The following is a 22,702-nucleotide window of genomic DNA, read 5'->3' on the forward strand; positions in this document are numbered from 1 at the left end:
AGTTTGATTTGGGCGAGACCCCTGGACTTGTCACTGTCCAGCTGGGATACGCCCAAATTATACAAAACCGGATGAGGAGTGATGACTGGCCTCATGTCTTTACACCCTGTGCTGGTAGCAAGAAAGGTTAAATTTAACAAGGGTCCCTTTCCTTCGCATATCTTTTCCAGACCCAATAGTTAAAAAGGAGCCAATTTAATCAGGCTTCCTTGAGTTAAGATAGAGTAAGTTTATAAATTACTATAAAGGTAAGGAGAAAGGTAAAACACATGCATCTACATTCATACAGGTTAGAAGTAAGAATTGAGTCCAATAGTAAGTAGATATAAATAAAAGGTTATATGGAACAGTCCTTGAGTTACGAGTAGATAATGACGCACTGTGGCCAATACAGGTTGATTCCAGTAGTTGATTCTTTTGTTCAGGTGTTTTGTAGTTCGGGAGAGAGATCACAGTTATTTTTGCAGCTGTGATCCTTCTGCTGCCTGACTAACTTTCACAGTCAGAAAGAGAGCGTTAGATTTTCTGACAAAAGCTGGATCCCTACCTCTGCTACCCCATCACCTTCAGTGTGGTAAACTTCCAGATGCTTTTGGATCTAACGTAAGTAGATCACATTACGCACACTGACAGACAGACACTGGGCAGCTCTGCCGGCTAGCTTTTAACCCCTCTCTTTGTGTATTCGAACTGGAGTTCACTGGTCGATCTAGGCAATTATACCCAGGGTCTTAGGATGAGATAGCCATTATGTTCCTTTGTCCTTACCAGAGAGAGTAATCAGTCTTGATTCTTTTAGAATGACCTTATCTGGAACCACAGGGCCAGGGGTTCTATTGTTCCTTCGAGAATCCCCTGCAGTCATTCCTGTCAATGGCTAGATTCTCAGCCACCTTCGGGTTCTGTGTCCATTTTTCAAATATAAAATTCAGGCTTTTAAAAAGTCCAATATGTCCGTGTATAATTCCGGGGTTTTTTCACCATCATCACAACAATATCCAGTTACATGCTGTGTAACAATGAATCAATCTATCAGTTCTCCAGCCGCAAGAGGAGCTGAAAGAAATACACTGGATGAAGCTCCAGCATTTTGAGTCTGAAGTGTGATTGTTTATAAATCCTGGGAACTGGAAGACCATATAAAATAGGAACAGGAGTAGGCCGTTTGGTCCCTCGATTCTGCTCCGCCATTCAATAGGATCATGACTGATCCGACATTCCTCATGTCCACTTTCCTGCCCTTTCCCCATAACACCTACGTCAAGAGAATGTTCTGGCTGTGCGGTTGAATAACCTGAAACCATTCTTTTTAGAAACTTTTTAGAAGTTGCACCATGTTTGCTTCTCTGTGAAATTGATAAACTCTATAACTAGATTTATTTTTAAAAATTATACCTTCAAATTACTTTTAAATAAATTGTATGGGATATAGCCAGGATAAGTGATTGTTATGCTTCGTACTTTCTAGGGCATTTCTCTTCCCATAATAATTCACCAGTACCTGCTTCATCGTTCATATATAATTCAATCTATTTTCCAAAATTATCATATTAACTTCTATGGTCTTCGTTATGCTGTCATTTATATAATACTTCAAAACACAGTATACCTGATTATATTACAGATTATGTTATATTATGTTTTATTTTTTTCTTTGTTTTACTAAGCTTCCAAACCAACTATTATAGTTTCACAGAGCACTGTGTTTCAATTATTAGATAATAAATACTTTGTGTGCTCCAAGATAAAAGTCATCAGAAACTAATGCAAAGAATTTCACTTTCTTTAGAAACTCAGAAATAATGATCTTTATATTTGCAAGGAGGTTAGACAGCACGGTGGTGTAGTGGTTAGTGCTTCACAGCTCCAAGGACCTGTGTTCAACCCCGGCCCCGGGTCACTGTGTGGAGTTTGCACATTCTCCCCCTGTCTGAATGGGTCTTACCCCCACAACCCGAAGATGTGCAGGATAGGTGGATTGGCCACGCTAAATTGCAGGAAAAGCCAAAAACATCTGTCTAACCTGACAAGGTCTTGTTCAGAGAGGGATGCTGGGCAAATTGACTGCCGGACCTGCAGCTGAGTGGGAAAACCAGCAGTAGGCAACCTTAACTGGTGACCCCTGAGAATGTTGCATAGAAATACATAGAACATACAGTGCAGAAGGAGGCCATTCAGCCCATCGAGTCTGCACCGACCCACTTAAACCCTCAGTTCCACCCTATCCCTGTAACCCAATAACCGCTCCTCACTAAGGGCAATTTATTATTTATGGGAGGAAACCGGAGCACCTGGAGGAAACCCACGCAGACACAGGGAGAACGTGCAGACTTCGCACAGACAGTGACCCAGCGGGGAATCAAACCTGGGACCCTGGCGCTGTGAAGCCACAGTGCTATCCACTTGTACTACCGTGTTGCCCTGGCAATTGGGAGTGGTGGAGGTTGATGAGTGCTGAGCGAAGAAGGAAGAGCGGACACCTTGGTGGGGTAGTTTGGAGTGAGGGTCAGTCAGTATGAGTAAAGACTGCAGCGGGGGTAAGGATAAGAGGATATAGCAGGAGGGGCAGACAGGGCAATGCCTGGGGGGTAAGAGAAGGCATTGTGGGACTAAGAGAGGGCATTTATGGTAGAGTAAGATAAGATAGGACATTGCTGTGGGGGTAAGAGAAGACAATGTGTTGGAGGAGTAAGAGTGGACATTGCGGGTTAGAAAGGACATTGCCAGTGAGAGGAGACTGCGATGGAGTAAGAGGACATGGCGCAGGTGGAATGAGAGGATACTGTGACGGTAATAAGAGGACATTGCGGTGGTGGTAAGAGAAGACATGTGGATTAAGAGAGAGCATTGCAGTGGTGTGGGGGGACGGTTTGAAAAACTTTGCAGTTAGATGATGGTAGGCCAGCAACTTGACTTGGGTGGGAGAAAGCAGAGAGGCTGCCGGCTGCCTTGAATGACTTAGAAACGCTTCTGGGAAACCTGCGCAGTCGCAGTGAATTTTGCATCAGGCTCAGAAGTGAACTATAGTAACCTGATCCACATAACTTTAAGTCTTAAAACAGGTACATCGGTGGTAGATTGGGGTCAGGTTTCACTAATTTGATGGTCTAAACCCCCCAAACCTCTCCTGCTTGTCGTGTGAGGCTTAATATCAAAATCAATGACACCAATTCAGCGACTCAGTTAATTTGTCCAATAGCTATATGGAATAGATTTCCAGTTAGTAACGTTACTGGATAATTTTTTTTTCTCTTTCATGCAATGTGGGTGTTGCGTTGCCCATTCTGAATTGATCTTGAGAAGATGGTGGTGAACCACCTTCTTGAACCACTGCAGTCCATGTGGTGCAGATACCACCCCAGTGCTACTGGGGAGGAGGTTGCAGAATTTTGATCACGTGACACTGAAGGAATGGCAATATAGTCTGAAGCTAAGTTGGTGTGTGATTTGGAAGCGAACTTGCAGTTGATGGTGTTTGTGGAAAGTTGCTGAACAAATTCACTGGAGTCTGCTGATGAACTTTTAACACAAAGAATAAAAATATTAATAATTATGAAAAATGAACGACATTACACTAGACAAAAGGGTTGAAAATATATCAATACACAAGGAAATGATTCAGATTAACTCTATTCCTCTTACCGCAGTAACAACTCTACAGACACATATGAATTCAGAAAGATAAAACAATTTAGAATATCTATCTTATCCTCCAATATTCAGAATAAGTATGTGGTACATGTGAATTAACAGACAAACTATGGCCAGACACAACACATTCCAAAGTAAATGATAGATGCGACAAAGTAAATTCCATGGATTTCTCAACAGCTCACCCAATTTTGTCACATTGTGAGCCACCCGGCCTCAAGCGGAAGACCAATGCTCTAAAAGGACAACAATAAGTAGTTATTAACCTTCAGCTGCTTCCTCAAATCTTCAGGACTTCTCTCATGCCTACTTTGCTTCACACCTGCTTCTCGTAGCTCATCTGTTAACTTGGAGACTTTTTCTCTGCTCTTGTCATTTATCTTGACTCAATGGTATTTATGGGTGCGATTCAGCAGACAAAAGTTTAAGTCCGCTTTTGGGCATGTTTAGAATTTAGAACAGTACAGCACAGAACAGGCCCTTCGGCCCGCGATGTTGTGCCGAGCAATGATCACCCCACTCAAACCCACGTATCCACCCTATACCCGTAACCCAACAACTCCCCCTTAACCTTACTTTTTAGGACACTACGGGCAATTTAGCATGGCCAATCCACAGAACAGAACTTCTGTGGGTGTTTCCTGGCAGCTGCATCGCCAAGAATCACCCTGCTGTTGAATGGCACTGTGCCTTCTTTTTTGGCCTTTGGGAGTTTTACCCCGCCAAATCCACACTCAGAGATTTCCTGCTGGCGAGCTGATCTCGCCAGCAGGAACGACTCCTCGCAGATCAGGACGCCACTTTGAATGGCAGTCCCGATCTTCCCCAGCACACAGGGCTGGTTCCCAGCCTAGGGAACATTAAAAAAGACTGATTTTCAGCAGGCTTATGTGCAGAAGACCATTGGCCTGCTGAGAATTAGATGTCCTAACATCTGACTTTAAATCAAGTTAAGTATTTGGGTTTCATCACAGTATCTGGACCAGGACTGTATTGAGGTCAGGAGTTGAGCGGCCTTGATGGGACCCAAGTTGAGCATCAGGGAGCATGGTATGGCTGTGCACTTGTTTGATAGCACTGTTGATGACACCGTCCATCACTTTGCTAATGATCGTGAAGGGACTGGATCATTACCTCTGGCTGAAGATGCAGGCAAGTGCTTCAGCCTTGTCGTTTGAACAGATGTGCTGGGGTCCCCCATTATTGAGGAAGGGGATATTTGTGAAGCCTCCTCCTCCGGTGAGTTGTTCAAATTGTTCACTACAATTCATGGCGCGATGTGGCAGGACAGCGGAGCTTTAATCTGATCTGTTGGTTATGCGATTACTCAACTCTGTAGTATGTTGGTTCAGCTGTTTGGCATGCAAGTAGCCCTGTCTTGTAGCTTCACCAGATTGGCACCTTTAGGTAAGCCTGGTGTGTGGATGCTCTGTTTTGAGTTGCTCGGCCTGTTCTAAATCTATCCCCTTCTGTGGAAATCAGTAAAACTAGCATCCTGGGCGGGATTTTCCAACCCCCTGCCGGGCCAGAGAATTGCCAGGGGGCGGCGTGAATCCCGCCCTGACGCTGGCTGCCGGTTTCTCCGGCGCCGGTTTTTCGGCGGGGACGGGAATCACGTTGTGCTGGTCGGGGCCTTTAGCAGTGCCCCCCCCCCCCCCCCCCCCCCCCCCCCCCGCGATCCACCGCGAATGGCCGCCCGTTATCAGCCAGTCCTGCCGGCATAAATCAAACAAGGTCCTTACCGGCGGCACCTGTCTCTGCGGGCAGCCTACGGAGTCCTCGGTTGGGCGCGGTGGGATCTGGTCCCGGGGGGTTGTCCCCACAGTGGCCTGGCCCGCGATCAGGGCCCACCAATCCGCGGGCGGGCCTGTGCCGTGGGGGCACTTTCCCTCCTCGCTGGCTGCTGTAAACGTCCGCCATGGCTGGCGTGGAGAAGAATCCCCCCTGTGCATGCACTGGGATCACGCCAGCACACGCTGGCGCTCCCGCGCATGCACTAACTGCGTGGTTGGCGGAGGCCCTTCGGCACCGGTTGGCGCAGCGCTAACCCCGCCAGCGCCGGCCTAGCCCCTGAAGGTGCAGAGGATTCCGCATCTTCCGGACGGCCCGACACCGGAGTGGTTCACGCCACTGCCCGGTGCCGGTACGGCCCGCCCCGCTGGTTAGGGGACAATCCCGGCCCCTAACTTTTGTTGGCTGGGGAATAGGAATGTGGTGTGTGTAAGTTCTAATGTCGACATTAAAATGTTGAGAAACGTAATGGAAGAAAACCGCTGAGTTAAGGGCGAGGGTTGACACATGTAATTATTATATAGTAACCATCACGGAAATGTGGTTGAGGGAGGGGCAGGATTGGCTTCTTAACGTCCCAGGATATGGAATCTTCAGAAAGGAAGAGGAGGGGGCATTGCACTATTAGTTAAGGAGTCAATTACTGCAGTGAGGAGTGATGATATCTTGGGGGTGGTGTTAACCGAAGCTTTGTGGATAGAGCTTAGGAATAAAAGAGGGGCAGCCACATTGCTAGGTGTTTATTTTAGATCCCCAGATGTTCATCAGGAAATTGAGGAGCAAATATGTGCGCAATTTGCAGAAGTGTACAAATAATAATAATAGGGTAAATATAGTGGGTGATTTCAACTTTCCCAATATTAACTGGGATAGTCATTGTTTGAAGGGCTTAGATGGAGCAGAGGTTGTAAAATGTATACAAGAGAACTTCTTAGCTCAACATTTGGAGGGGGGGGGGGGGGGGGGGTTGTTCGAAGTCGAAGTGGGGAGGATACAGGCCCAACATGTTCCTTCTTGGGTAATAGGAAGGAGTAACAAGCCCAGAGAACCATGGATGACCAGAGATATTCAGGATACAATGAGAAGGAAGAGAGAGGCTTTTAATAAGTACAAGGGGAGCAAATCAACAGCGGCATCAGTGAAGTACAGAAAGTAGGATGGAACATAAGAAAGCAATTAGAAGAGCAAAGAGGGGATATGAAAAATCTCTAGCTGGTAAAAGTAGTGAAAATCCCAAGATAGTCTATAAGTAGATCAATGGGAATAGGATAACTGGGAAAAAGTAGGGCCCATTAGGGACCAAAGGGGGAATCTGTGGGTGGAGCCAGAGGACATTGTAGGATGTTAAATGAATATTTCACATCTGTCTTCACCCAGTAGAATGAGGAGGCGGATATGGAACTCGGGGAGAGAGACTGCGAGGTTATTGAACAAGTTGTCATAGGGAAGGACAAGGTATTGGAGTTATTGGCAGGCGTAAAAGTGGAGAAATCTCCAGGGGCGGTTGAATTGTGTCCCAGGTTGCTAGAGGAGGCAAGGGAGGAGATTGCAGGGGCCCTGATCCAAATTTTTTATTCTTCTCTGACCACAGGAGAGGTGCCAAAGGACTGGAGAACCACGGATGTGGTCCCACTATTTAAGAAAGGCTGTAGGGATAAACCAGGGAACTAGAGGCCAGTGAGTCTTACGTCAGTGGTGGGGAAACTAATGGAGAAAATTCTGAAGGTGAGAATCTATCTCCACTTGGAGAGGCAATGTTTGATCGGGAATAGTCAGCATATCTTTGTCAGAGGGAGGTCGTGCCTAACAAATTTGATTGAATTGTATGAGCATGTGACGAAGTGTGTTGATGAGGGTCGTGCAGTTGATGTAGTTTACATGGATTTCAGCAAAGCATTTGACAAGGTCCCACTTGGAAGACTTATAAAGAAGGCAAATTCACATGGGATACAGGGGAACTTGATAAGATGGATTCAAAGCTGGCTGAGCTGGAGGAGAGGGTGATGACAGACAGCTGCTTTAGTGACTGGAAGCCAGTGTCCAGAGGCGCACCTCAGGGATCTGTGCTGGGTCCCCTATTATTCCTCATTTATATAAATTACTTAGATGACTATGTGGGGTGTAGGATCTGTAAGTTTGTGGATGACACAAAGATAGGCCATGCGGTTAACAGTGAGGCTGAGAGTCTTGGGTTACAGGAAGATATAGATGAAATGGTCAAATGGGCAGAAAAGTGGCAGATTGAATTTAACCCTGAAAAGTGTGAGGCGATACACTTTGGAAGGTGCAATTTGACAAGGAAATATTCAGTGAATAGCACCACACTGGGAAGTCCTGAGGAACAAAGAGACCTTAGCATGTTTGTAAATAGATCTCTGAAGGCAGAAGGGCAGGTTAATACGGTGGTGAAAAAGGCATATGGTACACTTGCCTTTATCAATCATGGCATAGATTACAAAAGCAAGGAAGTCATGTTGGGAGTTATACAGAACACTGATGAGGCCACAGCTGGAGTACTGTGTTCTGTTCTGGTCGCCACATGATAATTGTGATTGCACTGGACCTTTTCTGCAATTGTCAGAGGTGTTTCACGAGGATGTTGACTGGGATGGCACATTTAAGTTGTGAAGAGAGGTTGGATAGGCTTGCGTTGTTTTCTCTGGAGCAGAGAAGATTGAGGGTGATCTGATCGAGGTGTGCAAGATTATGAGGCTCAGGGTGGATAGGGAACAGCTGTTCCCCTTAGTTAAAGAGTCGGTTAGGAAAGGACACAAGTTCAAGGTGTGGGGCGGGAGGATCAGGGGGGATTTGAGGATAAACATTTTTACCCAGAGGGTGGTGATGGTGTGGAACACACTGCCTGAGAAGGTGGTAGAGGCAGGTTGCCTCGCACCCTTTAGAACATACCTGGATGAGCACTTGGCACGTCTTAACATTCAAAGCTACTGGCCAAGTGCCGGCAAATGGGATTAGGATTGGCAGAACAGGCCTTTCATGCGGCAGTCCAGGTTCAATGGGCCGAAGGGCTTTTTCTGCACTATATTTTTCTGTGATTCTGTGAAAGGAAGAAGCGGCTGGTATTGCTGTCTCATTTCAAATGTGTCATAGAATCGTAGAATTTGCAGTGCAGAAGGAGGCCATTCGTCCCATCAAGTCTGCATTGGCCTTTGGAAAGAGCACCCTATTTAAGCCCACACCTCCATCTTATTCCCGGAACCCAGTAGCACAACTTAAGCTTTTGGACATGAAGGGGCAATTTAGCATGGCCAATTCACCTAACCTGCAATGGGAGGAAACCGGAGCACCCGGAAGAAACCTTTGCAGATACGGGGAGAAAGTGTAAACTTCACACAGACAGTGACCCGAGGGCCGAATTGAACCTGGGACTCTGAAGCTGTGAGTCAGCCGTTCTAACCACTGTGCCACCCTGCCGCAAGTAGATTTAAATGCAGTTCTCGGTATTTTTGTGCCCATGATCTCACCTCTACTAAGAAGTGAACTGAAATTGCCCATGTTTGTTTCACTCAATACTGAATGGCGATCCGAAAGGAGGAAGTTGTCTGCTCCTACATCTGGCTGGAACTGAGCCCAGTTCCCAGACATGAAAGATGATGTGCCAAAGCTCTGCCAGTCCATCAAACCCCAGGAGACTTGTATATTGTGGTTTTGTGCATATCTGCAAGCCCTTAGTATGCCACTGGATCCAAGAAGAGGGAGCAAATAGATTGGACTAATTTTGGTAACTACTAATGAGCAATTATTCAACAATGTGGTTTGTAAATATTTGAAAGCAGTGGACAGAAATAGTCTTTTCTTTGCTTGCACGACGTTAGTGGTTCTTTCTTAGATAAGTTCAGTGATTCTGATCAGTACTTTCTGTTTTTTCTAGTCACAAGAGGCAGTCCAAAGTGAAGGAGAAGATGGTGCTGGTTTTCCAGGGACCAGCTATATTTCTGTTGCAGATTTACCAAAGGTAAATACCAGGCTCACATATGTACTTTCAATCGAGTAAATCTAAATTGCCCATTTAAAGGAAATTATGAAACTTTAATTGATACAATTTCTGTTGAAATAGTACATTACTGATTGAAAAGAATATTCCTTATTCCTGCTCTGTGGAAATGTTTTGCCATCTTTGAATTCTGTGCTGTTGGAAGAATCCAGAATGATAACTTATCAACTCCTGACCGCACTGTAAGCAATCAGTGAAATTGTGCATAATGCAGCCTAACTCGATACTTGGAATACTTTCCAAATGTGCATGTCTCTTTTAATTGCTGTTACTTATTGCACTACGGGGAAGTAAATGTTGATACCATATTATGCACACAAGGCAGTGTATAGTCAAACCTCTCAGTTAGCAGAATAAGAGACCACTGTGTACATTTAGAAAATAGGTTTCATACCATAAGTTAAATTTTGACTTGGTCACGTCCATGGATTCAAATACAGATCTGCATCTCTACTGAGTGAAACAGCTTACCATTTCAAGTATAAAAATATTTCTCTCATGGGAGAATTGAAATATAAGTAACAGTATACTGCACATGTGGGGATTACCATTACGTCATGTCAATGTTATTTCATGCACAGGAGATGTGGAGGTGCTTCCACCTGAGTTAATAAGCTGAATGGAACTAGCTCCCCATGAGCTACCGGTAGTTGAAAATAAATTCAAACAGCTGCGACAGCTTTCAGTAGCAGCGAGTGCCAGTGGTAACCATAGCAACCATCATCTGCTAACTGCTGCTGAGCTTTCTGCGGCACCAGACAAACAAAGCTTGCTCGTGTGGAATACAGATTCACGGCTGCTCGAGCACCCTACCTGTTAAATGGCAATCATACCTAACACGACCTCATCGGATGTTTGTTTCAACCACACAAAGAACGTCCAGCAAATGATTACAAAAGGAAATTAGATTCACATGAAGATATACTGGCATTAAAAGTGTTCATTATAATATTTGCTGCATTCTGGACAAAAAACCCTGGGTATTTTACTTTAGACCATTGATGATCAGTTATATTCATTTGTGGAATAAATATCTGGAGGGATTCTCTGAAAATGGGGCTACGCCCCCACACCCACGAGAAAACGGGCACGAATCACACTGGACTTTTTTCTAGGAAGTCCAGAGTGATTCTCCGTTTTGAAGGGGGCTTGCAGGGCCCCGGAGTAGTCCACGCAGCTCTGGCTGCGCAACATGGCGGACCCACACAGCAAGCAGGCCCCAACAATATAGCGCCCCCCCCCCCCCCCCCTCTCCAGATTGCGCCTGCCCGCCGATCGGTAGCCCACAAACGCAAGTCTGGCTCTCTTGGAAGCCCCCCCCCCCCAACTCCCCCCCGGTGACGGATCCTCCCACACACCCACCAGGGCACACACGCGGCTGGCAACGATTCTCCGGACCTGATCGCGGGTCTGAAGCCCATTCTCTGCTCCCGCGCCGAGCGCTATTTCGGCGCAGAGGCTCGCAGAATCCAGCCCAGCATTTCAACATTTTCCCAAACATAATTATCTTTCTCTCCAATCTACATTGGAACAGGAGTAGGCCATTCAGCCCCTTGAGCCTATCCCGCCATTCAATGAGATCATGGCTGATCTGTGACCTAACTCTATATACCTGCCTTTGGCACATATCCCTTTTTGCTTAACAAAAATCTGTCTCAGATTTAAAATTAACAACTTATCTAACTTCAACTGCTGTTTGTGGGAAAGAGTTCCAAACCTCTACCACTCTTTGAATGAAGAGGTTCTTCTTAACATCTCTCTTGAACGGTCTAGCCCTAGACTATGGCCCCTGGTTTTAGAATCTCCAATCAGTGGAAATAGTTTATTGTTATCTACCATGCCTTTCCCTAATTTTATGATGTATGTAAAGTCCAACAATTAAATACATGGGGCTGGATTCCCCTTTTCTGCGACGAAGTGCCGGCACAAATGGAGAAGCCGCGGGAGGTTTATGTGAAAAAATCATCTCGTACCTCGGAACCCCCCACGGGGCCGGAGGGGATGAGGCGCTTCTTAGATGGGCTGACCTTCCCAAAGGTGGGCAGGGGATGGTAGAGGGGCTGGGGGCCCCAATTAGGGCTGAAGAAGTAATGGGGGGCCTGAAGGCCATGCAGTCGGGTAAAGCCCCGGGGCCGGATGGGTATCCAGTGGAGTTTTACAAACTGTTTGCGGGTTTACTGGGGCCGGTGCTGGTTAGGGCGTTTAATGAGGCGAGAGACAATGGGGTGTTACCCCCGACAATGTCGCAAGCCACCATCTCTTTGATATTAAAACGGGACAAGGATCCGGAGGTCTGTGGATCCTATAGGCCAATCTCCCTGATTAATGTAGACGCTAAACTGCTGGCCAAGATCCTGGCGTCCAGAATCGAAGACTGCGTACCAGACTTGATTGTGGAGGACCAAACAACAGGGTTTGTTAAGGGCAGGCAGCTAGTAGCCAAGCTAAGAAGGCTACTCAATGTGATAATGATGCCCCCGGAGGGCGGAGAGGTGGAGGTAGTGGTGGCAATGGATGCCGAAAAGGCTTTTGACCGGGTGGAGTGGGACTATTTATGGGAGGTGCTGGGATGGTTTGGGTTTGGAGAGGGCTTTGTGGACTGGGTTAAACTGCTATATCAGGGCCCGGAGGCTAGTGTAAGGACGAATAGGATGATGTCGGAGTATTTTAGACTACACCACGGGACAAGACAGGGATGCTCCCTCTCTCCACTGCTGTTTTTGTTGGCCATAGAACCGCTGGCAATTGCTCTGAGAGCGGCAATAGGATGGAAGGGAATGGTCAGGGGGGGGGATAGGCCACAAGGTCTAGCTCTACGCGGACGACCTGCTTTTGTATGTGTCGGATCCAGTGGCAGGGATGGACAGGATTATGGAAATCCTTGGGGAGTTCTGCCGGTTTTCGGGCTACAAGTTGAACATGGCAAAATGCGAGATGTTTGTGGTGCAGGCGAGGGGTCAGGAGAATAGGCTGAGGGAGCTACCATTTAGGCTGGTTGGGGAAAGTTTTAGGTATCTAGGGATACAAGTGGCGCGCGACTGGGGTAAGATGCATAAGTTGAACTTGTCCAGGCTGGTGGAGCAAATGAGGAGTGAGTTTCGGAGGTGGGATGCACTCCCGCTGTCACTAGCGGGGAGAGTACAGACAGTGAAGATGACGATCTTTCCGAGATTCCTGTTTATTTTTCAGTATCTCCCTATTTTCATTCCGCGGTCCTTCTTTAAAAGAGTCAATAAAATTATCCTGGGATTTGTTTGGGCGGGGAAGTCCCCGCGGGTAAAGAGGGGGATGCTGGAACGGAACCGTAGCGAGGGGGGGCTGGCGTTGCCGAACCTCAGCAACTACTACTGGGCGGCTAACATAGCCATGATAAGGAAATGGATGGTGGGTACGGGGTCGGTTTGGGAGCGGGTGGAGGCTGCTTCGTGCAGGGGCACCAGCTTGGCAGCCCTGGTCACGGCTCCCCTGCCGCTCCCGCCGGCCAGGTACTCCACCAGCCCTATAGTGGTGGCGGCTTTGCAGATTTGGGGCCAATGGAGGAAGCATGCGGGGGAAGTGGGAACGTCGGTCTGGTCCCCAATATGTGACAACCACCGATTTGTCCCGGGGAAGATGGATGGCGGGTTTTGAGCTTGGCGGAGGGCGGGGGTGGGAAGGATGGGCAACTTGTTCCTGGAAGGGAGCTTCGCGAACATGAGGACGCTGGAGGAGAAGTTTGGGCTGGCGAGGGGGAATGATTTTTGGTACTTGCAGGTGCGGAATTTGTATGTAGACAGGTCCCGTCCTTTCCACGCCTCCAACCAAGATGGATCCAGGACAGGGTAATTTCCAGGGGTGAGGTAGGAGAGGGGAAAGTCTCGGATATTTATAGGGAGCTTCTGGGAGCGGAGGACACAGGGACCGAGGAACTGAAACTTAAGTGGGAGGAGGTGCTTGGTGGGGAGTTGGAGGGAGGCGTATGGGCAGACCTCTGAGGAGGGTAAATGGAACCACAACATGTGCCAGGCTTGGTCTGATTCAGTTCAAGGTGGTTCACCGGGCCCACATGACGGTGGCCCGGATGAGCAAATTCCTTTGGCTGGAGGACAAGTGTGCTAGATGTGAGGAAGGACCAGCGAACCATGTCCACATGTTCTGGGCGTGTCCGAAATTCAGGGGATACTGGCTGGGATTTGCGGACGTCATATCCCGGGTACTGAAAACAAGGGTGGCGATGGGTCCAGAGGTGGTGATTTTTGGGGTATCGGAAGACCCGGGAGTCCAGGAGGGGATAGAGGCCGACGTTGTGGCCTTTGCTTCCCTGATAGCCCGGCGACGGAAACTGTTGTCCTGGAGGGACTCAAAGCCCCCAAAGACCGAAGTATGACTGTCGGACATGGCAAGCTTTCTCGGCTTGGAAAAAATCAAGTTCGCCTTACAGGGATCACTGTCAGGGTTCGCCCGGAGGTGGCAACCATTCATCGACTTCTTCGCGGGGAACTAATCGTCAGCGGGGGGGGGGGGGGGGGGGGGGGGGGGGGGGGGGGTGGGGGGGGGGTGGGGGGGGGGGGTAGAATAGTGTAGTGTAGGGGGGAAGAATAGGCGGGTCTATCTGCGTGACTGGTACGGTTATTTGCACTATGTTTGTTTTTTGTAATTGCACACTAATGCATATTGTTACTGTTTACAATGCCAAAAATACCTCAATAAAATTGTTTGTTAAAAAACAAAATCATCGCGAACGCCTCACCGATTCCGGTTCCGGCGAGGGGCTAACACCAGCACCAACTGAAACACCAGCCTCACGCGCTGAAAGCGGACAGAGAATGGCTGGGTCCTGTGCTGTGCATGCGCACGGCTGACGACCTCAAGCAGTCGCGCTGTACAACATGGTAACCGCTGTGTGCTGACCCAACCCTCCATCCAAGACCCCACAACCCACACCCTGGCCACCCCCCACCAGTCCCCCCAGCACTCGCAGAATTCCCCCGGCCAGCGGCACGGATCCCAGCCAAGTGTGGCGGCGTGGACACAGTCCGCAGCCACCATACCGGGTTCAGGATTTGTGTGACCACACATGCCCTGTGCCGTCAGGAAGTCGGCCCATCGGGGGTGGAGCCAGCCGTTGAGGCACCAATGGCATTGCGACTGCGCACGTCACAATGACACCATTTCGGAGGGGGCGGAACATAGCTGACCAGCGTCAAACTGCCGCCGGCCCCGACTTCCAGCATCGGAGCCGATTCCCCGCCCGATCACCGAACAGCATTTTGGTGTGAGGCAATGGAGAATCCGCCCGTTGTCTAATCCCAGTATAGGACAAGAGTTTGATTAGAATTGGATACAGCACAGAGCTGCTGTCTGCTCAGGAAATTTTGAATACTAGCCTTAGTAGGAATGCCACTCTGCTATAGATTAACATTGACAAAAAATACATTTTCAATTACCAAAATGTTGACTTGTTTAACTTTCTCTGTTTCAAGGTAATTTTCACATTCAGTACGAGGCATTAATTTGGTTCAAAGCGCAGCATCACTTTATATGTCAACTGAAAACTTTGGATTCCAAATGCTCTTGTGCTATTGTCCCTTTCCACATTTAGTATGCACAAACTGTGAGGAACATAGTGGTTGGAAGAAAAGGTAAAGGGTAATGGTGACCAAAATGTAAACGCTACTAGATTTGTTAGGTAAAATGTTTAGTCCTACTTCCTCAGATAGCCTCAAGAAATTTTTTTTATCTCTCTGGTTGTAACACTATATCAGTCATTGCATGGCAGGAATATTCTAATGGAATTCAACAGTAGCCAGATGGTTATTTGTAACACTTGGTGGTGCAGGGGAAGAGGAGCTCTTAAATTGTCACATAGGACAGAGCTCTTAAACTAGTTAGATAGTGCCCTTAGGCTAATCATACAGTGCAGTTTTAGGCCAATCGTACAGTGCGAAGACCTCAGACCAAGCAAATAGTATGCAGCTTTTAGGTCAATCACACAGTGATGATCTCATGTGCCAATTGTACAGTACATATTGCACATAATCGCATGATGTTCCTCGCATTCCTGCAAAATAGGCTACTGTAGCAGCAGCTTAATGCTGTACTAAAGCATTTACTCGATATTACCATGGTTACAGATGTTACAATTCCCATGGAGACTGATTATTTGTAGAAGTGATAAATTTTCCAAACAGCCACAGAAAGATACCAGCTGACAAGATTTTACTTTTTAAGACATTCACTGTAACACTAAAATCAATATAGATCGAACATTAATGGGAAACTAATACACCAAACTAAAGAAAAAGATACGTTTCTCAGTCACTAACTAACACAACCGAAATATGTTTTGGAAAAAGATTTTTCACAATGCCATGCTTCTAGCTGATACGAAGCATTACATGAACAGTCACTCGCAGTTTGCCAATAGATGTTCACTTTTCACCGCTATGCCAGATCGAACTTTCCAGTGTCCTTCGACAATCGTTCCACTCAGCCTGAGTTTTCCTGGATACAGTTACTGCTAGCGAGACAAGCACCTTGGTGGTTCTCCATTTATTAAATCTTCAAGAACTTTTGAATAACAACCAAACTATAAACAGCAATTCTGATGGCTGTTAACCAAAAAAGTTCTCCCTACTTTTCCACAGCAATGCTGTGTCTTTGTCTTTGCATCTCAAACAGCAGCTTCCCTTTCTCTGAGATACCGTGAAAAGGTTTTAAAACATGAACTAAATCTGTTTCTGTTTGAGTTTCTCTCTCCGTGGCAACCGGAACACATGGAGATTTCTCCAAGCTGTGAATTCTCTGTTTTACTTTGAGTTACAGAGTTCAATTCAGAACTAAACCATCTTGTAATGCTCAGCGTTCATAACACAGATTTAAACTGAAAATGTAGGGAGCACGTCTACCTACTGCATCCCTATTGTACCACCATGCATCCAAACTGGTCCGAGCATTTGGGACCCTTTAGTTTGCGATGGTTGAACCTACATGCATTGTATTCTTTCTCTCACATTTATTTCTCAGCAGAATTTTAGAAGTCACATCAATGAGGAGCAAAAGTAACCATTGTACTTTGTCAGCCATGACAATGGACTCAAATGCTAATATTTTAAAACTTGGTTTTATTTCTCCTCCCTTTCTTTTGCTTGAAGGTGTTGGCTCCTTACTAGGTCTGGTAATCCTGATGGTAGGCAGTTCCGGTAATTTGCTATTCTTCATGGATGAGCTAAGATAGCAGGAATCAATAGGCTGATGGATCATTGAGACATTGCAACCAAGTCTTTACTTATTCTCACACAGCATTCATGTTCCAGTAGAAATTGCTGGATATGGACCAGGAGAGAGAACCCTGGTTGATTTTCCTCTCAAAACATAGAAATATTGTTGTACCACCCTAGGGTTGGGTTTATCCAGCTCATCATAGACTCTTGGACCAGATTACATCCAGTCAAATCTTTACCATTCCAGGAGGAAACCTAACATAGAACAGTACAGCACAGAACAGGCCCTTCGGCCCTCGATGTTGTGCCGAGCAATGATCACCCTACTCAAACCCACGTATCCACCCTATACCCGTAACCCAACAACACCCCCCTTAACCTTACTTATTAGGACACTACGGGTAATTTAGCATGGCCAATCCACCTAACCCACACATGTTTGGACTGTGGGAGGAAACCGGAGCACCCGGAGGAAACCCACGCACACACGGGGAGGACGTGCAGACTCCGCACAGACAGTGACCCAGCCGGGAACCGAACCTGGGACCCTGGAGCTGTGAAGCATTTATGCTAACCACCATGCTACCATGCTGCCCCTAACCACCATGCTAACGTACATTGATTTGTTGTACGTCACATAGCAATGGCTCTGACATAACAACCAGTGGCAGAATCATTTACACGAGAATATTTAAATACAATTTTTAAAAATCAGTCTCAGTTCTGAAATTTCAAAAAATATCTCACAATAACTTGACAACTGCCTTCATGATCTAATGGACAAAGGACAAATGGCTGGTGTGTGCTAAATTATACAGACTAAGAAACCATCAGTTTTATTCTTAATCTGTTACGAGTTTATTGATCTCATCTGGGACAGTAGTTCGGCTCTACAAATTTGTCTCGGTGCCACAGGCTAAGGAGGAGAAAATTAACCAAAGTCCCTGCTTTTGATCACTACCCAGTAACACTTTGTGGAAGTGCGCATATGTGAAATTTGGTTAAATTCAGCCTTCCATGGTTGAGTAGCCTACAAACACTCCCTTTTTTAGGATGACATGTGAAAAACGCCAACAGAGCTGCTGGTGAACTTGGGAGTCGATACCCCACAGCAAGAGCACCTAGAGGTGGGAAACTGAGGGACAGCTCAAATTGCAAGGAATTATAGCTGGTAATGGGGGGTGTAGAAAAGCGACAAGTGAAGTTCGAAGGCAGGCAAGACAAAGCGAGCATCAACTAAACCTAGAATGTCGAATAATGTCAAAAAGACTAAGTTAAAGGATCGCAACTGGAATGCATGCAGCTTTCCCAACAAGATAGGTGATTTAAAAGCACAAATAGCGTTAAATGGGTATGATCTAATTATCATGGCTGCAGGGTGATCGAGTCTGGGAACTGAATATTCAAGAATATTCAACATTTAGGAAGGACAGGCAAAAAGGAAAAGGAAGTGGTGTTACTTTCACTCATAATAAAGGATGGGATCAGTACATTAGTAAGGGGGAGATCTTATAATCTAGTTGTAAAGAACTCTCAGGGATCAATGTCTATAATATGATAGAATTTTGCATTATGTTCGAAAATGAGGTAGTTGAATCCGAGGCCAGGGTGTTAAATTTGAACAGTAGAAATTATGAAGGTATGTGAGGAATATTAGCTGAGATGGATTGGGAAAATACATTAAAGGCTATGATTGCACATTGAACATAAAACATAGAACATTACAGCGCAGTACAGGCCCTTCGGCCCTCGATGTTGTGCCGACCTGTGAAACCAATCTAAAGCCCATCTACACTATTCCCTTATCTTATCCAATTACCATTTAAATGCCCTTAATGTTGGTGAGTCCACTACTGTTGCAGGCAGGCTATTCCACGCCCTTACTACTTTCTGAGTAAAGAACCTACCTCTGACATCTATCCTATATCTATCTCCCCTCAATTTAAAGCTATGTCCCCTCGTGCTAGACATCACCATCCGAGGAAAAAGGCTCTCAATGTCCACCCTATCTAATCCTCTGATCATCTTGTATGCCTCAATTAAGTCACCTCTTAACCTTCTTCTCTCTAACGAAAACAGCCTTAAGTCCCTCAGCCTTTTCTCATAAGATCTTCCCCCCCATACCAAGCAACATCCTGGTAAATCTCCTCTGCACCCTTTCCAATGCTTCCACATCCTTCCTATAATGCGGCGACCAGAATTGCACGCAATACTCCAAATGCGGCCGCACCAGAGTTTTGTACAGCTGCAACATGACCTCATAGCTCCGAAACTCAATTCCTCTACCAATAAAAGCTAACACACCGTACGCCTTCTTAAAAACCCTATCAACCTCGGTGGCAATTTTCAGGGATCTATGTACATGGACACCGAGATCTTTCTGCTCATCCACACGACCAAGAATCTTACCATTAGCCCAGTACTCTGTCTTCCTGTTACTCCTTCCAAAATGAATCACCTCACACTTTTCTGCATTAAACTCCATTTGCCACCTGTCAGCCCAGCTCTGCAGCTTATCTATATCCCTCTGTAACCTGCAACATCCTTCCGCACTGTCCACAACTCCACCGACTTTAGTGTCATCTACAAATTTACTCACCCATCCTTCTATGCCCTCCTCCAGGTCATTTATAAAAATGACAAACAGCAGTTGCCCCAAAACAGATCCTTGTGGTACACCACTAGTAACTGAACTCCAGGCTGAACATTTCCCATCAACCACCACCCTCTGTCTTCTTACAGCTAGCCAATTTCTGATCCAAACTGCTAAATCACCCTGAATTCCATGCCTCCGTATTTTCTGCAATAGCCTACCGTGGGGACCCTTATCAAACGCTTTACTGAAATCCATATACACCACATCAACTACTTAACCCTCGTTCACCTGTTTGGTCACCTTCTCAAAGAACTCAATAAGGTTTGTGAGACACGGCCTAATCTTCACAAAACCATGTTGACTATCCCTAATCAAATTATTCCTTTCTAGATGATTATAAATCCTATCTCTTTTAAACCTTTCTAAGACTTTGCCCACAACAGAAGTAAGGCTCACTGATCTATAGTTACCGGGGTTGTCTCTACTCCCCTTCTTGAACAAGGGGACAACATTTGCTATCCTCCAGTCTTCTGGCACTTTTCCTGTAGACAATGATGATATAGAGATCAAAGCCAAAGGCTCAGCAATCTCCTCCCTAGCTTCCCAGAGAATCTTAGGATAAATCCCAACCGGCCCATGGGACTTATCTATTTTCACACTTTCCAGAATTGCTAACACCTCCTCCTTATGAACCTCGAGCCCTTCTAGACTAGGAGCCTGTATCTCAGTATTCTCCTCGACAACATTTTCTTTTTCTTGTGTGAATACTGACAAAAAATATTCATTTAGCACCTCCTATCTCCTCAGACTCCACGCACAACTTCCCACTATTGTCCTTGACTGGCCCTACTCTTACCCTAGTCATTCTTTTATTCCTGACATACCTATAGAAAGCTTTCGGGTTATCCTTGATCATACCTGCCAAAGACCCTTCCTGGCTCTTCTTAGCTCCCTCTTTAGGTCCTTCCTAGCTAACTTGTAACTCTCGAGCGCTCTAACTGAACCTTCACGTCTCATCTTTACATAAGCCTCCTTCTTCCTCTTGACAAGTGATTCAACTACTTTAGTTAAACCACGGTTCCCTCACTCAACAACTTCCTCCCTGCCTGACAGGTACATACTTAGTAGCTGTTCTTTGAACAAGCTCCTCATTTCAATTGTGCCCATCCCCTGCAGTTTCCTTCCCCATCTTATGCATCCTAAGTCTTGCCTCATCGCAGCATAATTGCATTTCCCCAGCTATAACTCTTGCCCCGCGGTATATACCTATCCCTTTCCATCGCTAAAGTAAACGTAACCGAATTGTAGTCACTATCACCAAAGTGTTCACCTACCTCCAAATCTAACACCTGTCCTGGTTCATTATCCAGTACCAAATCCAATGTGGCCTCGCCTCTTGTTGGCCTATCTACATACTGTGTCAGGAAACCCTCCTACACACATTGGACAAAACGGACCCATCTAAAGTACTCGAACCATAGCGTTTCCAGTCAATATTTGGAAAGTTAAAGTCCCCCATAACAACTACCCTGTTACTTTTGCTCCTATACAGAATCATCTTTGCAATCCTTTCCTCTACATCTCTGGAACTTTTTGGAGGCCTATAGAAAACTCCCAACAGGGTGACCTCTCCTTTCCTGTTTCTAACCTCAGCCCATACTACCTCAGTAGATGAGTCCTCATCAAACTTCCTTTCTGACACCGTAATACTGCCCTTGACTAACAATGCCACCCCTCCCCCTCTTTTACCACATTCCCTGAGCTTACTGAAATATCTAAACCCCGGAACCTGCAACAACCATTCCTGTCCCTGCTCTATCCATGTCTCCGAAATGGCCACAACATCGAAGTCCCAGGTACCAACCCATGCTGCAAGTTCACCCACCTTATTCTGGATGCTCCTGGCGTTGAAGTAGACAGACTTTAAATCACCTTCCTGCCTGCCAGTACACTCCTGCAACCTTGAAACCTTACTCATGACCTCACTACTCTCAACCTCCTGTATACTGGAGCTACAATTCAGGTTCCCAACCCCCTGCTGAATTAGTTTAAACCCTCCCGAAGAGCATTAGCAAATTCCCCCCCACACGATATTGGTACCCCTCTGGTCCAGGTGTAGACCATCCCGCTTGGAAATATTACACTGGGTCCACACATCCAAATCATCGATATATATTGTGAACAGCTGAGGCCCGACTACTGATTCGTACAGAACCCCACAGCCTACCAACATGGGAATGAGCCAGTTATTCCGACTCTGTTTTCTGCCTGTTAACCAATCCTTAAGCAAGCCAATATGCTATCCCCAATCCAATGTGCTTTAGTTTTGCGAACCAACCTCGTAATAGTAATAATCACCTATTGTCACAAGTAGGCTTCAATGAAGTTACTACGAAAAGCCCTTAGTCGCCACATTCCGGCACCTGTTCAGGGAGGCTGGTACGGGAATTGAACCCGCGCTGCTGGCTGCGTTCCGCATTAAAAGCCAGCGATTTATCCCACTGAGCTAAACCAGCCGTGTGGTGCCTTTATGAAAAGCCTTCTGAAAACTCAATTGTTCTACGTCCACTGACTTCCTTTTATCAATTCTGTTAGTAACAACCTCAAAAAACTCCGAACAGGTTTGTCAAACATGATTTCCCATTCATAAATCCATGTTGACTATGCCCAAAGAGCATTATTATTCAACTGTCCATTTATCACATCCTTTATAATGGATTCTAACATTTTCTCTACTACTGATGTTAGGTCTCTAGTTCCCTGTTTTCTTTCTCCCTCCCTTCTTAAATTGTGGAGTAACATTTACCACCTTCCAATCTATAGGAACCATTCCATAATCCATAGAATTTTGGAAGATGATTGCCAATACATCCAATATCTCAATAGCTACCTCTTTCAACTAATCACATCCCAGGCATTTATCAACCTTCAGTTTCATTAATTTCACCTATATAACCTTCCTAATACTAATTCCCTGAAATTCCTGATTCTCTCTAAACCCCTGGATCTCTAATTCTGGGAGATTTCTTGTAACTTCTTCAGTGAAGACAGAACAATGTAATCATTCCGATTCTCTGCCATTTCTCTATTCCTCAATTACAAATTCCCCTGACTCTGTCTGTAATGGACCCACATTTGTCCGAGCCAAACGTTCCCTTTTTAGATACTGAAAGATGTTTTTACAGACCATCGATATGTTCTTTGCTAGTTTGCATGCATATATAGACTCCCTTTTTTGGTCCTCCATTGATGTGTTCTAAAATCCTCCAAATCCTCAGGTTTACTACCTTTTCTGACAACTTTATAGGCCTTTTCTTTAAGTATTATAATTTCCATTGCTAGCCGTGGTTGACTAACTTCTCTTTTTGGGTCTTTGTGCCTTAAAGGAACGTATAATTGCTGTAAAATATGTAATAATTCTTAAAAGACTGTCTATTGCATATGTGATGC

The 22,702-nt window shown here is 45.9% G+C and overlaps 1 protein-coding gene across 1 annotated transcript in view; it reads left to right on the forward strand.

Annotated features, from left to right (window-relative positions):
* The window catches only part of kiaa0586 (KIAA0586 ortholog), an 818,517-nt gene that overhangs the window by 594,524 nt on the left and 201,291 nt on the right, over window positions 1–22,702 (forward strand). The window contains exon 20 of the mRNA XM_038780001.1: window positions 9,332–9,415. Within this exon, the coding sequence (XP_038635929.1) occupies window positions 9,332–9,415 (84 nt within the window). The remainder of the gene's footprint in view (window positions 1–9,331; window positions 9,416–22,702) is intronic.

This window comes from Scyliorhinus canicula, chromosome 2, assembly GCF_902713615.1.
Source record: "Scyliorhinus canicula chromosome 2, sScyCan1.1, whole genome shotgun sequence".
Classification (NCBI taxonomy): Eukaryota; Metazoa; Chordata; class Chondrichthyes; order Carcharhiniformes; family Scyliorhinidae; genus Scyliorhinus; species Scyliorhinus canicula.